Here is a 20,938-nt window from a genome sequence, read left to right on the forward strand (position 1 = left end):
GCTGTGGGGAACTTTTCATTTCTTTTTTTTCTTTTCTTTTCTTTTCTTTCCTCTTTTCTTCTCTTTTCCTTCCTTCCTTCCTCCCTCATTCTCTTCCTTCATTTTTTCCTTTAAAAAAATTTTAAATTCTATTTATTTATTTTTAGAGAGAGGGGAAGGGAGGGAGAAAGAGAAGGAGAGAAACATCGATGTATGAGATACATTGATTGGTTACCTCTCACACATCCCCATCTGGGGACCTGGCCCACAACCCAGGCATGTGCCCTGACTGGGAACTGAACTGACGATATTTCAGTTCACAGGGCCAGCACTCAATCCAGTGAGCCACACCAGCCAGGGCAATCTTCCTTTTTTTCTGACCAATAAATTCACTAAGGAAAGGGGAAGAAGGAGGAAGATATGTAAAGTTCACACACATACAAAAAGCCACTCAATGTACTATTTTTAAAAAGGAGCCAAAGCCCTGGCTGGTGTGGCTCAGTGGGGTGTGCGTCAGCACTGCCAACGGAAAGGTCGCCCTTTCGATACCCTGCTCTTGCGGGCTGGCCCCTACTGGGGCACATGCGAGAAGCAGCCTGTGGCTATTTCTCTTACACGTCGATGTTTCTCTTCCTCTCTTTCTCCCTCCCTTTCCCTCTCTCTAACAATAAATAAACTGTTTTAAAAAATAAACAGATGAAATAGAAAAATATTTCACTTATACATTTTTAATGTTCAATATGGCATTCATACTTTACAAAGAAAGACTAAGGAGGATGATCCTCTTTTCGATGAATAAAACCAATGATGAATAGCATATGCTTTAGTTCTGATATCATAGCCGAGCGTGAGAGGAGGAAGAGATTCCCAGGAGAGCTGGAAGGAACGGTTCCCAAGGAAAGAGAGTGAGTAGGAGACAGACAGACCCATGGAGAGCGGTGGGGAGGCTCTCCTGTGAGGACCCACAAGTCCTGCGGTGGACCAGCCCCGTGTTGTCTTGGCCCTCTGGTGCCGACTGGGTGGAGGGATGGGCACAACAGCCATTTTAAATGATTTCCAGCCTGGGCAGGACAGCTCAATTGCTTAGATACGCCAAGGTTGGGGGTTCGATCCCTGGTCAGGGCACATCCAAGAACCAACAATGAATGCATACATAAGGGGAAAAAATGCAATAAAAAATAAATTAAAATAAAAAGGAAGTATGTGTCCTAACAAAGGTTTGTTCACAGTGACTCAAATAGGAATTTATGATTAGATCACCCTGTGAGGTTACTTTCTGCAGAACTCATTTTTTGCCCAGGGGATCAGGCTGGGCAGCAAGGGCTAGGTGGTGGAGGATTGCAAACTGACTTTCTCTGGAGGGCAATAGGGAGCCATAACAAGGTTTCCCCGATGAACCTTCAATGTTCTGGAAAAGTCAGCCCTGTCTCAAAGCCTCGCCAGGAAAGGCAGGAGGTCCAAACTTAGGCTGTGTGGAAAGAGCCCCCTTGGGGACCACAGGAAAAGCAGAGGGGTCTTGCCGCGTGTCCCTGTAGAGAAGCCCTTTGGGTGGAAGATGGAGAGAGGGAAGAACCCCTTCCTCTGCCAGAAGAGGCTCCAAACCCAGGTGACAGAGGAAGGTCAGGAAAGCTGAGGCGAAATGCCACTTGTGCCTTTTCTCCCCCCCCAAAACTAAACAAAGCAGCGGAGTTTGGTGGCCCCTCAGGAAGACTAGTCATTTCCTGAGGAGATATCAGGCCAGCCCAGGCATTGTGTCCGCTTCCAGCAATGGCTGCCATTACCTGACCCGCATCACAGCTGGTCTTTCTGCTGCGCTGGGAGAGGTGACCAGAGTGGTCTTTCTGCTTCTCACAGGGCAGGTTTCTCATCAGCAGTACATGGAAAGTGTCTTCTGCCCCCGGGGCATGGCTCGGAGGTGGAACTAGCTGCCTGAAGCCTTGCTTTCAGAATGCAGTTGGAGTTGACTAAGGAGGGCAAGATGAGGCTCGGAGTCCTGCTGACACTTCTGCTTTGTGAGTTTTATTCTCTTCCGACATCGCTTAAACTTCATGAGAATTGAAGCTAATGAAGTCAACATATTTCTTCTGTCTCTTCCAGGTTCAAGCCTCGAGGCTCAAGAAAACTGTAAGTTGTCATTTCTACCTAGATTCATTGTGTCTTTCTGTGGCTCTCAGCAGTCAATGTCCAACGGCTGGGGTTAGTGTTTAGGACAATTGGAAAATATATTCCAATTGAGAGCTAAAGTTGACTGCTTTCTGGCATTTTTAGAAGGTCTTAGAAAAAACAAACAAACAGCCAAGTTCTAATCAGCATGTTTTGGATGCAGCACACATTTTCTAGGTCCTAGTGAACTGGTGTGTCAGGGCTGGGGCGGGTTGTGAGATAAAGTGAGCACATAATTTGTTTTTCTGTTGTTCTACCATAAAGTTCATATTTTCATATTCTACCCCCTCCCCAGGCTTTTAATTCACAAATGAAATGTAATCCATTTGTTAGATTCATGAAGACAGAACAGAGTTTAAGTTGTTGTTATGATTTGTTTCTCCTGAACAATCTAAAACACATTGGATTTCGTTCCCCACCCACTCGCGAGGCTGAAATTGTCCCTGCAGTGCGTGTGCTTATGTACAGGGAGGGGTGCCTGACCTTGAAGCCTGGTTTGTCACCCACTTTGGAGCTAATTTTGAATCTTTAGAGTAAGCGGGTTTGGTTTTGCCTCGTCAGACCATTTGAAGGAGGGGGCTTGGCTGGGTCGGGGAGCTTAGTGGAGGGAGAGCCCACAGAGCAGGATCCCCTTGTCAGCGGTCACTTCAGTCAGCAAAGAACGGCGTTGGCGACTGGATCACAGTCAGATGCACGGCCCTTTGGAGATAATGTACATGGATGATGCTGGTTTGCTGAGCCCGGGCTCAGAGTGAGGGCTCCCGGACGAGGAGGGCTAGTGTGGCTACTAGCAAGGCTGGTCTGCCCATGTGCTTCGGCAGGCATCCAGTCCCCGTAGGACCCCATGGAGGCGGGAGATCCATTAACATCCTAGTCATCCTAATGAACAGATGATGTCTCCGCAACTCAGAGAAATAACCGACTTGTTTGATCGAGAGTCAGTTAGTAGGGCAACTTCCACCATCCAAGTCCTCCTCCCAACCTGCCCTAATCTGTCTGGAGCCATAGACCTAACTCAACCTTTTTAAAATATATACAGTCATTTATTTTTAGAGAGCGAGGAAAGGAGGGGGGGAGAGAGAGAGAGAAATCTCGGTCTAAGAGAGAAACATGGATCAGTTGTCTCTTGAATGTGCCCCAACTGGAGACCGAACCCGCAACCCAGGCATGTGCTCTTACTGGTGTGAGAAATGCTCACAATAAATCACCGGGACACAGAACTTCAGCAGCAAAGTGAGGCGTTTATTCACGAGTCTGCAGAGTCGGGTGCACCGCCAGCCAAGAGCATGTGTGCGTGAAGTAGACAAAGAAAACTGGTTTTATACTAATGCAATTAGCTACCCAACCCTAACACAATAAGCTCGCCCTCCCCTCTCCTTCTCCCCCATTTCTTCATTACTGGTTAATCTGGGTTCACAATCTAACACGATTAACTACTTAACTCAGGGTGTGATTAACTAAGGGAAATCTAGTTATAGGTCTATCTCCAACTTATTTGCAAAGTTATCTAGCTATAGCTTCCCATTTCTCTGTGTTTGGTGCTGACAATCTTCCTCCTTTTGATCCCAGAGATATGTGTGTGACACTGCGGAATGTCATTTCCTCGCCCCTTTTCTGTGATTCATCTGTTAATTATTTCCTACTGGTCTGAGAGTCACTGGCTTGCTCCTTTATCCCTAACAGTGGGAATTGAACTGGTGGCCCTTCAACTCTGCAGGACCATGCTCAACCAACTGAGTCACACCAGTCAGGGCCTGACTCAACTTTTTAAAGCCAATTTTACTTTGCCTCTTTGAGCCCTTTTCTCACTCTGTACAGTGGGGATGATAAGAGGATTAATCACAGAGTCAGTGAGAGGATGAGATCAGGTGAAAGGAGGTGATAAATAATGGCTTATGTACTATCCGCAGTGCTGGTCCTCCCACCTTTGCGATCACAGCTCCTGCGCCGCCCCCTCAGTCCAGGCCAGCCCACTCCCCCCAGCTTGTGTCTGACCACACACCGCCATCACTCCTGCTTCTGGGCTTCTCTGTCTCTCGCTCTGGACATCCTGTTTCCGAGGACCTCCAGCCTCTCCTGTCCCCTTCCCCACCTCGGATGGAAGTAAACCACTCCCTCCCCATGGTTCACAGAGAAAGGTTTTTGTACCTTCAGCCAAGACCTCAGCGCTACATGACGTGACTTAGAGGAGGAGACTCGCCCACTGCCCCACTGCTGCCTCCGGCCTCTGCCTTGTTCTCACACCTGAGGAAACTGAGGCCTGAAGACCAGCGGTACTTGCATGTGGTCAGCACTGGGTGTTAGTGGAGTGGGGGCTAGGATCCAGGTCTCCCAATCCTCGGGCCTCCCAAGACCATGCTGTCAATGTGTTTGACGCGGGTGGCCCACGACCCGGCTCCCGCAGTTGAGGCGTTTGGTCAGCCTTGGCACTTTCCACTCCTTTATCTCAGGCGCTGACCCCACCCCGGCTGCCTGCCTCAGGAGATGACCTCAGCCTTCACCTTGAGAACAGGGCTGTCTGGAGGGAACTTCCTCAGCTTCCCCTCTGCCCTGCTGCAGGCTTATCGGCCTCCCCACCCGTGCTCCTGGCTTCCCTCCTGCTTCAGGCGAGGTGGAGATGTCTGCCCCTCTTCCCTTGTGCTGGCCGGGGCCAGCCTGTCCACCTGGGCTCGGAGCCAAGCCCTCGCATTGCCCCCTGGGATCACGTTCTACCACTGTGGTATCTCCCCCCTTTCTGGCTCTTCTCCCTCAAACACAATTGGTAGCTCTTACTTTTTTATGAAAAAGGAAAATTACGAACAACTCGCCGCCCCCATTCATCTCGTGTCCCCCATCTGTCTGCTCCCTTCCTCAGCCAGACTGCTCTGGCGGCTGGTCTGTGCTCACGGTCCGCTTCCTCACCTCTCAGTCACCCCTGCACTGGCACCCGCCGCTCCCTGCACCGGGGTCCTGCACGGGCCTCCTGATGCCCAACGCCAGCCCTCAGCTCTGGGGCCCTGCACGGCCTTTGCCCGAAGCTGCTTCCTTCCTTCCTCGGCCTCCTAGTTCCTCTCCCCTGGGGTCCTCTTACATCTCTGGCAACCCCCCTCCTTTCCCCACAGTGCATTTGGACTTTCCCAGGGTCTGACCCCTCCGCCCCCTGGTCTCTGCAGGCTCCCTGGTCTTATCCTCTCTGGAGCTTAACCTGCTCTCTATACCTCCACACACCGCCCTGGGCCAGGCGAGCCCTGGCTTCCCCCCTGAGCATCATGCGGGGCCAGGAGGTGACTTTTCCTCCTAGTTGCCTCCCAGGTCCCCCCAAACCAGTGTCACCACCATGCCTTTTTACTTCACACTTATCTTTTTCTGCCATTCTCTACTTGAGTCTGTGACATCCAGACCCTCCTGGGTGCCTAATCCAGGAACCTTACCTGCCACTCTTTGCCTCGACCCCCAGATTCAAGCAAGTCTTTAAAAAAATGTTACTAAAATACATTATAACATAAAATTTATTAATGATATCTAGTATATTCATATTGCTGTGCAAACATCACCACTCTAGTTCCAGAAACTTTTCACACACCCCCCTCGCAGATAAGTCCTTCTGTGTCTGCTAAATATTTCTCAAGCCCATCGCTTCATTCCCGCTGTACCTGCCCTAGCTCAGACCTCATCACCTTTCACCTGGACCTCTGTCCAAGCTGTTTATAGGCCTCTGGTCTCTCCCCGCAGTCCACAGTGATCTTTCTAAAGCTTCCATGTCATCCTGTCACCCTTCTAAATACCCTCAGGACAGGGCCCAGCTCACCAGCACAGCAGGCAAGGCCCTCTGTTCTGGTACCTCCTACCTGGCTCTCTTGGCCCCTCCAGAGCCATACTCTGGTTCCTGTAACTGTTTGTGCCTGAATGCATTGATTTTTCGTGCCCCTGTGCCCTGGTACACGCTGTTCTCCTGCCCAGAGCACCCCTGTTCTTGGCCTGGTTCAAGGCTCAGTTCAGGAGTCACTTCCTTCAGACTCCTTGACCTTTCGTGGGCAGCCCTTCCTCTTGGTGTTTATATCACTGTGCTCCAGTTATCTGGGCCCCCACCAGCCTGCATGCGCTGGGACAGTAAGAATGATTTTGTATTCACCTTGCAAGCCCAGCACCTGGCATAGATGATCAATAAATGTCTCATTGAAGGAGCCGGACTTGGAGATATTTGAGAGTCTAAAGATGGGCCAGCATGGTCTGAAGTTCCACAGGGACTCTGTGCTTTGTGGCTCCCTGTAATTTCCCTCACAATAGTGAGTGGCTCCTCCTTCTCTCCCCCTGCCTGTCTTTCTGAGTCATTTCCAGATTGAGGGCCAAGTGGCTGGCTGAGTCATAATGCCTCATCTTCCCAGGGAGCATCAGCATCCGTTGGAGGTAGAGGAAATCAGGCTCCTGGGTCATAGGGTTTGGGAATTTGGCACTGTGGTCCCTGGGAGCCTTTCTGTGCTGTGGTGACTTAGTTACTTTGGATCCTTCTCTGTCAGCCTTTGTCTCCCCAGGGTGAAAAGATCTCACCCTTCTACCATGACAGTTTGAAAACCTTTGGGTTTTGGAAAGAGAGCTGTGGATCCTCTCTTCAGAAAAGCGCATCCTTGCCTATATGATCAGAGGAGATTCATGGGTTCCCTAACACCCATCCATGAACTTCCAGGGAGCCCAGGGAGCCCAGGTTGTGAACAGCCTCCCAGTTGTGTGACTACTGAGACCTATACACGGTAATCCAATTTGGCTCTTCCTCGACAGTTTATTCACAAAGAGGATAATGTTTTCCATTTTCTGTGTTAATCATCAGGTAAATATTTTTGAAAATTGGTTGGGTGGTATATTTGTTATCTATTTCTACTTAACAAATCACCCTAAACCTTAGTGGCTGAAGACAATTTATTCTCTCATACCATTTCTGAGGGTCAGGAATCCAGGAGTGGCTCAGTTGACTGGTTCTGAATCAGGGAGTGTCAGGAGATTGCAGATAAAACGTTGGTCAGGGTCACAGTGATCAGAAGGCTCGTCTGAAAGTAGGGGGTCTGCTTTAAGCTCACTCATGTGGCTGTTCCTTGCCATGTGGTCCTCTCCATAGGGAAGCTCATGACACGGCAGCTGGCTTTGCCCGGAGTGAGTGAACCCAGAAAAGGAAAGAGTGGCCAAGACAAAAGCTCCAATGTCTTTTATAATCTAATGCCAGAAGGGACACACCTGCCCTTCAGTAGTACTTCATTGGTCATGAGACTAACCCTGGTATGATGTGGGAGGGGACCGCTTGGAGATGTGACTACCAGAAGGCAAGGCTCAGTGGGGACCATCTGGAAGGCTGTGTGCTGGGGGGGAATCTGGGGGTGTGTGGCTGAGGGGGTGGTGGTGAAATAGAGGCTGCTGGGTTTTTGTTGTTCTTTTTCCTTAGGCTGCTGGTTTTGTTGCATCAAGTCCGTGAGGTTTTGTGTGAAGCTGAAGAGCTGGATTCATGTATCTTGATAAATTTTATAAAGTGATTTTCCTTCTTCCGTCCTGTCTGCCTCCCGTCTCCCTCATCTGTTTCAGCTGGCCGTGGGATGGTGCTGTTCCTACCAGTGCAGCGGTTGAATTAATTGATTAAGCAGATGTGTGTTAGTGTTGCTTAGAAAAACAAGATGGTGAATATTCCCCAGGCTAGTGGGTGTCATCCTCTCTGAAAACTGCCCAAGTGTGCTTTAAAACTGTGACAAAGTGGTGGGCCTCCTAGAAAAAGGAAATGAACTAGGCCTGTTCGGAGCGGGGAGGCCCAGGCAGGGACAGCACTGAGGTCGCCAGGCCTGGAGTAGGGAAGGATTGTGAAATGCAGACTGTGAGCGCCAGGTGGGCAGAAACAATCTCTCTCTCTCTCTCTGAGCCCCTAGTATGGGGCGCAGTGGCTGCCACACAGATGCCCACCTACATGTCTGCTCCATGAGTGGTGTATGGAAGAGGGGAGGGAGTGCAATGTCATCCAGGGGCCAGGCACTGAGCAATACATACTCTGCCCCTTCGGCGCTCCCAGACACCTTGCTTTGTTATTGTTCAAGGTTGAAGTATTAGTACCCAGTACCCGGGAGGGCAGGTATTTGTGTTCCCATTTTATAAGAGGGTACCCATTTTATAAGAGGGTAAGTGGTGGCCCGGAGGGGTTAAATAACCCAGCACTGCCCAGCTATGGCTGTGGGACTGAGGGGTTGAACCGGGCATGCCTGACTTGCTTTCTTGCTGTGCCCTGCTCCGTGTCCCAGTCTGCCACACAGCCATGTGTGCGCGCGTTTCCCGCAGACTGGTGACAGTAAATTAGTCTGACATACGGGGTGACTGACACTGGGAACCTGGAGAAGTCATTATAAGTAACCTGGGAGATTTCTTAAAAATGGTTTTCTTTTGAAAAATATTCACTAGAAATATGGACTTGAGACAGAGCTTAGAAACCCCAAGACTCAAAAGTTGGTGTTAAAACTGTGCCCGACAGAATCTGGCTAACATTTCTCAAGTACCTCATCTGTGCCAAGAGCTGCACCCCAAGTACTTAAACTCAGGGTCCCATGTACATTTACTATTATTACGCCCACTGCATGGATAAGGAAACTGAGACTCAGAGAAGTTCAGTACCTTGCCGATGGCTGCAGGGTTTGTGAGCAGCAGAGGCAGGATTTGGCTCAGGCAGCCTGTCTCAGCACTTAACCTCTGTTCTCTGCTATCTCCTGATAGAATCACTGTGCCAAACAACAGGGCTTAAAATGAAGAAGGGGGCCCTGGCTGGTGTGGCTCAGTGCATTGAGCACCGGCCTGTGAACCCAAAGGTCGCTGGTTCGATTCCCAGTCAGGGCACATGCCTGGGTTGAGGGCCAGGTCCCAGTTGGGGATGTGAGAGAGGCAACCAGTCTATGTTTCTCTTGCACATTTTTGTATCTCTCTTTCTCACTCTCCTTCCCTTCCCCCTCTCTAAAAAATAAATAAATAAAATCTTTAAAAATAAAATTAAAAAAAAAATAAAAATGAAGGAGCGGGGACTAAGACCCGCCTGTCCCTGACCAGGAAGGGACCATATTAATCAACGGGGAACTACATATGGCCCAAAGAAACGTCTGCTCGAGTGTTCGCGCAGCAGGCTCCTCAGACCGGGAGCTAACAAGGCACAGAGAAAGACAGAAAAGGGGGTTCCGATGGGTGGTGCTGTGGAAACAGCTTGAATTTAAGCGCTCGCCTTGTGTCATCTCATGAACCGATCAGATGCCGTTTCCTTTTTGTCAAAGTAAGTGTTCGGAAGAAAGAGACAGGTGTGGACTGTTGTATTCACTTAAAAACCTGAGACATCGTAGATAAATTAAATTCTAAATTGCAGATAAAAGGTTTCACTTTGTTAAAAGAAAGGGAAAGACAGTTTTTGCCAGTGTCTCTGGGCAGCTAGCTAGCTGTGCCTTTTCTTACCTTTTCTTATTTGAAAACTGATCTGGGACCACTTATAAAAATTATGTATTATTGTTTAATGTAATTCAATGAGGGACTGTAGCAAGGAGGTCCAAGTACGCAGATTTCTGAAGATCTTCCTTGCTCTAAAACTAAGGAGTCAGAGTATAAAGGAAACTCAATAAATAACACATCCATCCATCAGGCATGGCCCGTGAATATTTTTCTCTTATCAAAGTGTCTCATGAGAACTGAACTTTTAGGAGCCTAACCTAAGCCACGGGACCCTGTTTTGCTTGCACAACACCTGGTGCCCGCTGTCCCATACCATCTCTGGACTCTGAAGTCTGTGTGGGCCACATAAGCTTCGGGTAGGGTCCACGTTTGGAGCTGCCACTCTGTGTATGGAGAGGGATGTCTTGTGTAAAAGAAGGGAGAGGAGTAAATAAGACTTTATTTTTGTATTTCTTTATAGATCCATAAAAACTAGCTGGCTGCGTATGTCTCATGAACAGGTGTTCTTTTGTTTTTGTTTTTTGTTTTGTCACACTCTGAAGACTGCCACCTTCTCTTGGTGGGAAAACGAGTAGTTTAGTACCATACTTGGCCCACTACCCAGAGTTGCTACCCACCTGGCCCCTGTAGCCATCCGGGACCCTTGGACACTATACTGCGTAGGATGATACCAATCCAATGTGGTGAAGGTCACCAGGACAATGTTTCTGGGATGACAGGTGTGTCTTCCCTCCTTCTCTTATCATTTAGCTTTCACCATCAATAGCGTCCACATGGTGATCCTGCCAGGGCAGGAGGTGAAAAACGGGGAGAATCTGACCCTGCAGTGCAACGTGGACATCAGCACCACTTCCCATGTCCAGCCTCAGCACTGGGTCCTGTTCTATAAGGACGACGTGCTGATTCACAACGTCTCCTCCAAGGAGAGCATGGAGACGTATTTCATCCCTCAAGCGCGGGTGCACAATGCGGGGGTGTACAAATGCACTGTGAGTCTGAACAACAAGATGAAAGCCACACTGGATTACGAGGTGCTGGTGAAAGGTGAGTCCCTGGAATTGACTGTAGCTCGGTCAGGTGAAGCTAACACACGCAGTAGCAAGAACGGTAACTGAATGTATAGTAACAGTGGGTCTACCTGCCCACCCATCACCTGCCTCACTCATTTGCCTGCCATTTTCCTAACCTGAAAATATGGGCCTTAGACATGCTCCCAACATGCCAGGCTACTTCTCACCCTCTTTGCACATGCTATTCCCTCTCCTGGGAATACCCTTCTTCCTCTCATCTCTTTGTGAACTACCGTTTCTCCTTCAAGGCTCTACTCGATCTCTTCTCTGACACTTTCCTGAACAGAATTGACCTCCCCCAGGATGTTCACAGCTCTTATGCCCTCTCTATAGTCCGTGGACTTGTATAAAGGCCATTGGGCCAAGTGTGGACACTGGATTCTGTAGTCAGTCTGCCTGGATTCCAATCTGGGCAAGTCCCTTAGCCTCTCATCAGTGAAAAATAACAATAATACCCAGCTCAGGGAATTTTGAGAGGATTAAAAGCTATCTGTAGGTAAAGAAAGGGCTTAGCTTAATGCCAGCATATGACGAGTTCCCAGGAATGGCATTTACCCTTTCAGTCCATATTACAGCTATTCCTCACACATGTGTCTGCTCTTCTGGACTGTGAGATCATGAGGAAAGAGGTGGTGTTTGGTCTATTTTTGTATCTTAAACAAAGAATCTGGCTCGTAGTAAGCAATAAATAAATGTTGTGAAATAAATCAAGCAGATGAAAAGGGGAAGTAGAGATGGATGGGGATGGGGAAATAGAGAAATCATTGTGGGAAATTTGGGTTCAGAGATATAGAGTTCCATTCATTCATTCATTTATTCCCTTAAGAAACATTTCTCCAGGCTGCCAGTCAGTAAAAAAATCAGTGCATGACATGAAAATGCATCAGAGAGGATCCAGCTGAAGAGGCAGTGCAGTCTGGTGGGGAAGAAAGACATTTAGACAGATAATTATAGTCTAGTAGTTATATGGTCTGAGTAGCTTGGGAGCACAAAGGAGGGAGGAAATAATTCTACCTAGAGAAGTTAGAGATGTCTTCCTGGAGGAAGGGACCTTGGGCTCAGATCCAAAAGATCGAGTAAGGGTTGGCTGGATGGGAGTGGAACAAGGTCAGAGAAAAGGGATGTGGCAGAGGAAGGAGCAGAGGCTGAGAAAGAGCTGAGTATTCCAACAGCCTCTTGGAGTCTTCATTTCCTGTCTCTAAAATAGAAATAACTAGTTAACTACATGTACCCTTAAAATATATATGTTTTAAAGAATTAAATGGGGTAGTGAATGAAGTGTGCTCAGTAACCAAGTGTTGAATGAATGAATGGCCCATCATGTATGAGGTGCTGGGCCAGGCCATCCTTAGAGAAAAATAACCCTTTCAGCCAACAGGAAGCAGGAAGAACCAATGGGCAAGCATCCGGGGGCATTTTCCTATGCAATCTCTGACCACTTTCTTGTCAGTCTGCCACACCCTTCAGGCCGATTCCTCCATGGGTGTCCTATGCGCAGTTAGGGGGCATGGCTGGCTGGACAGCTCTCTGTGTCACCAGGGGCAACAGCCACACAGAGGCAGACCAGGCCTTCTCCATCTCCAGTGAGGACAGGGGAGGAACCAACAGGTCTGGGCTTTTACATTAGTGACGAGGAAAGATTGGCTGGCCAAGAGTGTGGGACAAGTACGTTGGAAAGAAATGTGCTGGCAGGCTTTTGAAACTTAGGGGAATTTTTCTTTTTTTTTTTTTAAGTATATTTTATTGATTATGTTGTTACAGTAGTTCCAATTTTTTCCCCTTTACTCCCCTCCACCCAGTATCTCCCTCCCCCAGCATCCCCCCCCAAGTCCATACCCATGGTTCGTAAAAAATAACTATCCCTCCCTCTCAGATATTAAGACCCTTTGTAATCTTGTAAAGGACAATGGGCGAAGGTCTCAAGCTCCTCTAGCTGCTTCAAGCTGGACATGGTCGTCGTCCTACCTACCCTTGGGTCCAGAAATCCCTAATAACAGTGGGGGTGTGGAGGGGAGGGTGGCCTTCCCACATGGGGAAGGATTGTGCAGACTCCAGGTCAGTTGGCTGTCTCCGGACAACGGCGTGCTTGGTTTAGCAGGCTGGCATCCTTGTTGTGTTCTGGGGGCAACAGATTTGGCAAAAAGGGTTAAAAAGCATCATTCAATCCATAACTACTAGGTGACAAAAGGCAGGGATTAATTTTTCAATGTTCCACATTAGGAGAAAAAAAAAAAAAAAAGGGCTTCTTTGGAGGAAGGTGTGCTAGGCACATCTCTCCTGTCCAAAACCCTTTTGCCCATTTTATTTAGTTTGGGCTGAGGGAAATAGTTTATGTTTCCCCCCTCTCAGACCTCTGGGCCCTTTCTGTCCAAGCCATTAGGATAGAAGAGAGAAACCAGTTTTAAAGTGAAGCCCACAGACCACCCCATTCTTCACCAACTCAGCCATTTAGTTCAGCCAAACTGTTGAGTCTCCGGAGGCAGCGCTGCAGAGAGGATTAAGTGAGGCTTATGCGTACAGACAATCACTCAGGTAATGTGGTCATAGGCTTATGCCCTTTGAAAACAGAAAACACATGTTAATTTATGTAACATAACCAACAAAAAAGTCTCTAAATCTGTAAGACTGTCTTATTGGGAAGACATACAGTTGCAAGGCACTTGACATTCTACTTGCCTGCAACTTGAATCTCTTTGGTGATATCACAGATATGGTTTAATTTTCAAGTGAAACCATTTTTTAAATGAGAAGAAACTTTTAAGACGGTTAGCTGCCCTACTTTACAGTCTGCCACTGATCATTGTGATTTTCCTTGAATACTGATTTTTCTCCCTAAGATTACTCTCCTTGTCTTTAAAGGGACTACATTAAGTCCATTTTTAATTTATCCTGTTCATTTGCATAAGCATAACAAGAGCAGCAAATGATCACTTATGATCTTTAGTTCTGTTTTGCTGGAACTTACCCAAGGAACATTTAGGGTGGCCCTCAGTCTGCTCTTCAGTGCACAGAAGCTGGGCCACATACCTGGCATTCATCCTTGCCTGTACACACCTGTCCTTTCCAAGTCTTTCTGGTTTTCCATTGTGCCTTAAGGTCCCTTCTAGCCATCTTTCAGGAAAACAACCTTCGTTCCTTCCCTGGAGAGATTGCTGTGGACCGCACAACCAACCATGGCAGCAGGCCTTTTATTTCGCGGGCTTTTATTACCTTTGAAAGTCATTCCCAGTTCCTTAGGGCTTTTTGGGGGAATTTTTCTTAAAACCTGGATGATTCAACAGGCAGAGTTAGTGAATTCAGCCCTCTGCTTCCTTGCCAGCTGCTGCCATAACTGTCATCCCTGCATTTGTGTGCTTTTGAGACCAGAACAGTCATTCATACTATTATTACTTCCAGTGATAAGAACTACTACTTAATAGGCGCTTATGAGGTAAATGGTTGTAAGCGCTTTGCACACATTTCAGTGAACCCCTGCAATAGCACCAGGAGCAAAACATGGTTCCCCCCATTGACACATGTGGACCCTGGAGCTCAGGGAGTTGAGGGACATATTCAAGTTCCGCAGTTCACCAAAGGCAAAGCTAGAGCCAGCAACACAATCTATTGACTCGAAAGTTGACCTCTAACCCTTGATTATTAGGATTAATCTTTGAGGTAGACAAAAGGCAATTCATCCATTCATTTAACATTGATTGAGTCCTTGCTCTGGGCCAGACCGAGTATCCAACAATGAGTAAGAAATGGTCCCTTCCCTTGGGGAGCTCAGTGTGAACAGGGGACGCCTTCACATCAGCTGCCATTCTGGGTAACAGCAGTGGTTGAACACAGTACAGCTCTCCTTCCCAAGCAGATAGCCCTCCATCTCTGAACTTGGTGGATTAAAAAAAAAAAAAAAAAGGATTTATAAGTTGCATAAGTGACTGGGTGAGGTGGCACATCCAGGAAGAGGCAGGTTTAGGATGCAAGCAAGTCCACCTGACTCCAAGATGAAGTTCATGACCCCCAGACCATGGAGCCGGGACAGGACATCCAATCTCAGCCAGGCTTTCCCAGTGTCCCCTAATCTGACCTGGGTCACCTGATGTACCTTCCTCTCCACCCCTTTCTCTGCTCTAGATGGCCCTCTGCTCATATACCTGGGCCCAAGCAGTTTCCCATGAACATGTGCACCCTGAAATGCCTGTCCTTAGTCCCCCATCCCACGTCATCTGCCCAAATAACACCCTTCCTCCAAGATTCTTCTTAGATCCTGTTCCTTTCTAGAATTTTCTCTGAACCCCCAGTCAAAGAGGGCCTCCGTCTTTCCTGACCGCTCCATCACTCATTGTCTCTGCAGCACACTCTGAGGCTCAGTTATTTTCAGGTTTGCTTTTTGAACTGGGAGGGCAAGCATCCCTCCTTTCCCTCATCACCCGCCTGACCCACCTGCCCAGCCTCTGGCTTTGGAGCCAGGCAGACCTGGGGTCGAATCTCAACTCTGGGGCTTGATAGCTGTGAGCTTTCGGATGAACCTTGAGCCTCCCTGAGCTTCACCTTCTTCATCTGTAAATGGGCATAATTTTATCTTCCTTGCCCACTCAGGAGGTTTATTATGAGAATTACATAGAATCATGGATATAAAGTCAACCTAGCTTGTGACTGGCATTCAACAAATTAAAACAGGAATCACAGTAATACTAATGAATACTGGCTGGATTGATTTGTTTTGTTTCTAACTGTTTCCGTTGGGAAGACTTGTCTTCCCAATGGGATTATAAATGTTGAAAGCACCAACCACATCTTAAACATATTTTATACTTTTGAAAGTACCTGCTGTAGTGCTGGGCACATATATGCTCCATAATTACCTGGGAGGTAGCCCTGGGTATTCTGGGAGTGAAAGGAAAGAACTTTTAGATGGGTCAACCACAATGACTCTGCCTGTGCCATGAACCAAACTGACGCTAATGAACTTCCTCTTTCTCCTTAGGAGTGTCCAGTCCCACAGTGACGCTGGACAAGACGGAGGCGGTGGAAGGCGGGGTCGTGACAGTCAATTGCTCTGTCCCAGAGGAAATGGCCCCAGTACACTTCACAGTTGAAAAAGTTGAACATTATAGAACAAGTGTCAAGCAAAAAAAAAAAACTTCTCAGAACCAGAATTTTGTGATACTGGAATTCACAGTCGAGGAGCAGGACCGTGTAATACATTTCCAGTGTGAAGCTAGCAAATTTTCTGGGACACGTATGGAGACCTCTCCAATAACCAAGAGTGATCTGGTCACCGTGAGGGGTCAGAGCCCTGCTTTTCTTTTTTTTTTATTCTTTCTGGCTGGCTGGTTTGGCATGGGGAGAAAGAGTCCGGGATTACGGAGGGGCTGGGGGCTTCTGGCTGGACTACTGTTATCAAGACTGTTCTTAGTCACTTTAAGTCCGTAGTTTTCAAACTTTTTGACTGTGACACAGTTTAATATATATATTTATGTATTTTTATATATATATATACAGGGTGGGGCAAAATAGGTTTAGAGTTGTGAGTACATAAAACAGTTTATTCTTGTACTATTATTTATTAATTGTATTATTTTCAATATGAATTACTGTAACCTACTTTTGTCCCACCGTATACATATATATATATCAAATTTCCCAAACAAAATTTTACAAATGATACTTAACCTTGATACATGATGCATTTTGCTATTTTCTACTGTATTCTATTTCATTTTTTAAAATATGTTATTTATTTATTTTTAGAGAGGAAAAGGGGGGAAGAAAGAGAGGGAGAGAAAAACATCAATGTGAGAGAGAAACATCAATGGGCTGCCTCGCGCACCCGCCCCAACCCGGGGACCAAACCCGCGACCCTTTGCTTTGCAGTGCGACGCCCAGCCAACTCAACCACACTGGTCAGGGCCCTATTTCAGTTGTTTAAAACAGGCCACAACTCACTGAAGTGATGTCCTGTGTGACCTGCGGTTTGGAAACCACAACTTTAAGCCAGTGTGGGTCAGACATCGGGAAGTGGGGTTGGGGGGGAATCAGGGGGGAAGGCAAGTCAGGTCCTCAGCCTTTGCCTCCCACATTAGATGAGGAACCCCTCCCTCCTCTGTCCGCACCCCATCCACAAGATGTTGGGACAACAGGAAACAAATGAGGCACCATGAGAATTGCTCTTGCGAGAGAAGGGCAACAGCAGAGGGGAGCTGGGTGCGAGTGTCCAGGACAGGCGACCGGGGACCTGTGGGGAAGAGCTGGGGGAGACCCTTTCTTATGCAGATGGCCTCAAGTATTTTCAAAGTAGGAGCCCTGAACTTTGATAGGTGACCCTCTGCTTTCGGCCCCTGACCTCACCTCTGCCCATTGTGTATGTATGTATGTGTGTGTGCATATATGTATATCTATATCTATACCTGTGTATATCTATATATACGTACATCATGTGTATATGTGTATTTACATACACATATAAATATCACGTACATATGCTGTTTTTCAGATTAGACTACATGGTATGGGTTAAACTTTTAGAAAATGAAGTATAAAGTGTACTTTATAAAGTACGAAGTGACAGTTATTCCTCGTACAGCTACTCCAAGAAAACCACCTGTGTGTCCTCTAGACTTACTCCACTAACACACACAGAGCTTTCATTTTTCTTTGTTTTTACAAAAAATAGGACTTGTCCAACGGACTATTTTATAACTTTTTCTTAACTTAATATGTTATGGACTTTTGTTCCTATCAGGAAATACAGACCTGCATCATTTTAGTGGCAATTTGGAATCCTATTGTCAGGATGCACTATAATGTATTTACCTTTTTCTATTGATGGACACAGTATTTTCCCAGTTTTTCCTATCAACAGCCTTGCAACAGACATACAAGTAACTTAAAACGTGTATACTTTAGCAAGTACTACTATTGTTAATGGAGTTGATTCCTAACAGTCCACAAATTGTCAATTGAAATGTTTTGTGCATTTTCAATATCAATAGATATTGTCCAAGTGCTCAAAATGGCTGAGCATTTCCATCAAAAGGGATGCTTACCAATGTTACTAACACAGAGTATTATCAACATTGTGTTACTTTGCCATTCTAACTAAGGCACAATGATATATCATTGTGGTGGTGATTTCTATCCCTTGGTCTCTAGTGAGGTGGAGTGTGTTCTTTATGATTATTAGTCTATTTACCCCCATAAACTGGCTGTTCATATATACTTTGCCCATTTTTACTGTTTCTTATTGATTTGTTTGAGCCCTTTATACATCAAAGGAATTAGCTCTTTGTCAGGTACTGTGCAGGTATTTTTTCTGGTTTGTCATTGTTTTTATTTTCTGATTTTTTCAATGCAGAAGATTTTAATGGTTAATCGGATTTATCCATCTTTTTTCTTTATGGTACCTCAGTTTTGTAATTCACACCTAAAGTTCCTCCACACTCCAAGATAACCGAAGAAAATAATCCACCTATGTTTTCTCTTAGTGTTTCTGTGGTTCAAATGTTTCTCCCCCTACATTTAGGTCTCTGGTGCATCTGGGATTAATTTGGGTATAAGAAAAAAACCTTCAGTTGTTATTAAGATGCCCCAGAGGGTAGTTGCTGAGGGTCCTAAAAGATATTCTCTCTTTTCTGAGTTTTACTCAGGAAAGCAGACTGTTTTTTAAAATGGTAACTTTTTATTGTGAGTTTCAATGACTTTATAGTTAAATAAAACTAATGACTATAAAAGTATTATATCACTGTAAATTTACTTTTGACATTTTTAATGTCCCTATCTGTATATTTTTTCCATGCTCCGTTATTTTTTATCAGGAGCGAAGGCCTAATCCTGCTTCCTTCACCGTCTCCTGAAGATCCCACACCCTGGCACCTGACTTATATTTTATTAAAATGGTGTGTTCAAACTGTGTGAGCCATTCAATCAATTTAGTTAGTCACAGCCAACATCTTTAAGAAAGAAATGGAATAGACTAGATACCTTCCCCCCTTTTTGCATCTGGTTATTTAAATATCTATTTATCTCCATGAAACAGCACAGTCTCAAAGACTGTCAGTTTTGAAAGCTATGGGCTGTTTATGCAGAAATGCCAGAGTTCCATGAAACGCTGCAAGAGGACCCTCGAAAAGCCCTGGTGGGCAGGCAGAGGGGTCTGTTCCTAACTGCTGTGCTTATTTCTGAGGTCATTTGAAGAGGGTTCTGCAGCTGATACCTAGAGAAGATGGTTTGGCTTTTGGGAACCTCTAGAAAGTAAGAGAATTGCAGTTAAGAAAAAGGCTGAAGGTGCAAGAATTGAGCGAGAAGGGAGGGAGCTTCAGAGCAGCCCAGTCAACGTTTTTGGAGCGGACAAGTTGATTTTTTTTTTTTTTTTTTACTTAATAAGGGGAAGCAGTGGTTGGCAACAAAAAGAGGAGAGAAAAAGAGGCAGTGCCTTTCTCCTTCACCCAGGTTTGAATCTGAGTCCAATTGGCTTGTCTTCTTCTTGTAGAATCCTTCTCTAATCCCAAATTCCACATCGCCCCTGAGGGGATGATCACGGAAGGAGAGAAGATGGACATCACGTGCACCGTTCAAGTGACGCACATGTCCACCGCATATCCAGAAATCATAATCCAGAAGGACAAGACCATCGTGGCGCACAGCAACCACAACGTCAGGGCCACATACTCAGTGATGGCCACAGTGGAGCACAGTGGCAACTACACGTGCAAAGTGGAAATCAGCCAGATATCCAAGGTCAGCAGCATCGTGGTCAACATAACAGGTAGGGTATCAACCTATGGCAGGCTGCAGAAGCGACTGTGCTGGAACCCGGGATGGCCGATGAGACGTGTAATCTAGTCCCACTTGTCTGAATAAATGCGCTCAGGCGGGGGATGGTGCTGGTGCGGAAAAGTCCATGCGGCGCCAGTAAGCCGTTAGCTGTGGTCGTTGAGGGTGCGGGTTCTGCCATCAGATCCCAACCTTGCCACTCACCACTTCTGTGACCTCAGGTGATCGACCAAGTCTCTCTTTGCCATAACTCACCAACAGGGCTGCTAGAGTGACTAAGTGACTTAAAGAGCCTCATATAACTCTGGCTGCTGTGGCTCAGTGGATTGAGAGTCAGCCTGCGAGCCAAGTGTCGCTGGTTTGATTCCCAGTCAGGGCACATGACTAGGTTGCACGTCAGGTCCCCAGTTGGGGGCACAAGTGAGAGGCAACCACACAGTGATGTCTCTCTCCCTCTCTTCTTTCCCCTTTCTCTAAAAATAAATAAACAAATTAATTAATTTTTAAAAATTAAAAAAAAGAGCCTCATACAGAGTAAGCACTCAATGAATGCTAGCCAGTGTTTCTATTATTATTATTTTTTCAATCCTTATTGAGGATATGTTTATTGATTTTAGAGAGGAAGGGGGAGAGAGAGAGAGAGAGAGAGAAGCATCAATAAGTTGCCTCCTGTACATGCCCTAACTGGGGATCGAACCTGCAAACTACGTATGTGCCCTGATCAGAGATCGAACCTGCAACTTTTTGGTGTATGGGGCAATGCTCCAACCAACTGAGCCATCCAGCCAGGGCTAGTGTTTCTATTAATATAGCACATTTATCTTTCCTCTGTGCTGAGCACTATGCTAGATCCCCTTTTTACTGAACACTGTATGACTGGTGCGCATACTTTTTCACTTCAAGCTCATAGCAATGCTATGAGACACACATCACGCTCCCAGTTTTACAGGTATGGAAACTGAGGCTGAGAGGGTGGGCAACTCACCCAACCATTATAGGATTACCAAGTAGAAGAACAAGAGTCACCCCTGGATCTATATGACTTCTAAACACATGCACTTAAAAGTTTCCTTGGGCACCTTTCCCCCTTACCTAGCTCTTACCACCAAAAAATATATACTCCACTTCTTCCTGTTTATTGTATGGATTCAGGCACTGCAATGTAAGCTGATTAGGGCAGGAACATCACTTATTTTATACAGTGCTATATTATTAATACCCAGGACAGTGCCTGGCACATAGTAGGAATTCCATACTTAATTGTCGCATGAATGAGTGAACATAGGATGACGGTATTCCAGAGGACAGCGAGTCAGTATGTCTTGATTCCCAAATGTTGGTGTTCATTCATTCCTTCATTTGTTCACTTGTTTACTGAAAATCTCTTATGTGTTAAGCATTGAGTGTACAGTCACAGAACCAGTCACCAGGATCATAGGTAGGCTGCCAACTACCCAACTGGGTGATTGGCACATGGTCTATAGTGTGTGCTGGCACTTTAGTTTATTCTAGATAATGATAAATATTTTGAGAGCACATGA

The 20,938-nt window shown here is 46.4% G+C and overlaps 1 protein-coding gene across 7 annotated transcripts in view; it reads left to right on the plus strand.

Annotated features, from left to right (window-relative positions):
- Nucleotides 1–1,731: 1,731 nt before the first annotated feature.
- PECAM1 (platelet and endothelial cell adhesion molecule 1) overlaps nucleotides 1,732–20,938 on the plus strand; it is a 55,569-nt gene continuing 36,362 nt past the window's right edge. For all 7 annotated transcript variants that reach the window (XM_090257821.1, XM_090257823.1, XM_090257826.1 and 4 more), the window contains exons 1-5: nucleotides 1,732–1,991; nucleotides 2,077–2,103; nucleotides 10,321–10,614; nucleotides 15,610–15,912; nucleotides 19,114–19,389. In XM_090257821.1, the coding sequence (XP_090113947.1) occupies nucleotides 1,928–1,991; nucleotides 2,077–2,103; nucleotides 10,321–10,614; nucleotides 15,610–15,912; nucleotides 19,114–19,389 (964 nt within the window). In that variant the 5' untranslated portion in view covers nucleotides 1,732–1,927. The remainder of the gene's footprint in view (nucleotides 1,992–2,076; nucleotides 2,104–10,320; nucleotides 10,615–15,609; nucleotides 15,913–19,113; nucleotides 19,390–20,938) is intronic.

This window comes from Furipterus horrens, unplaced genomic scaffold, assembly GCF_987537825.1.
Source record: "Furipterus horrens unplaced genomic scaffold, mFurHor1.1.pri manual_scaffold_11, whole genome shotgun sequence".
Classification (NCBI taxonomy): Eukaryota; Metazoa; Chordata; class Mammalia; order Chiroptera; family Furipteridae; genus Furipterus; species Furipterus horrens.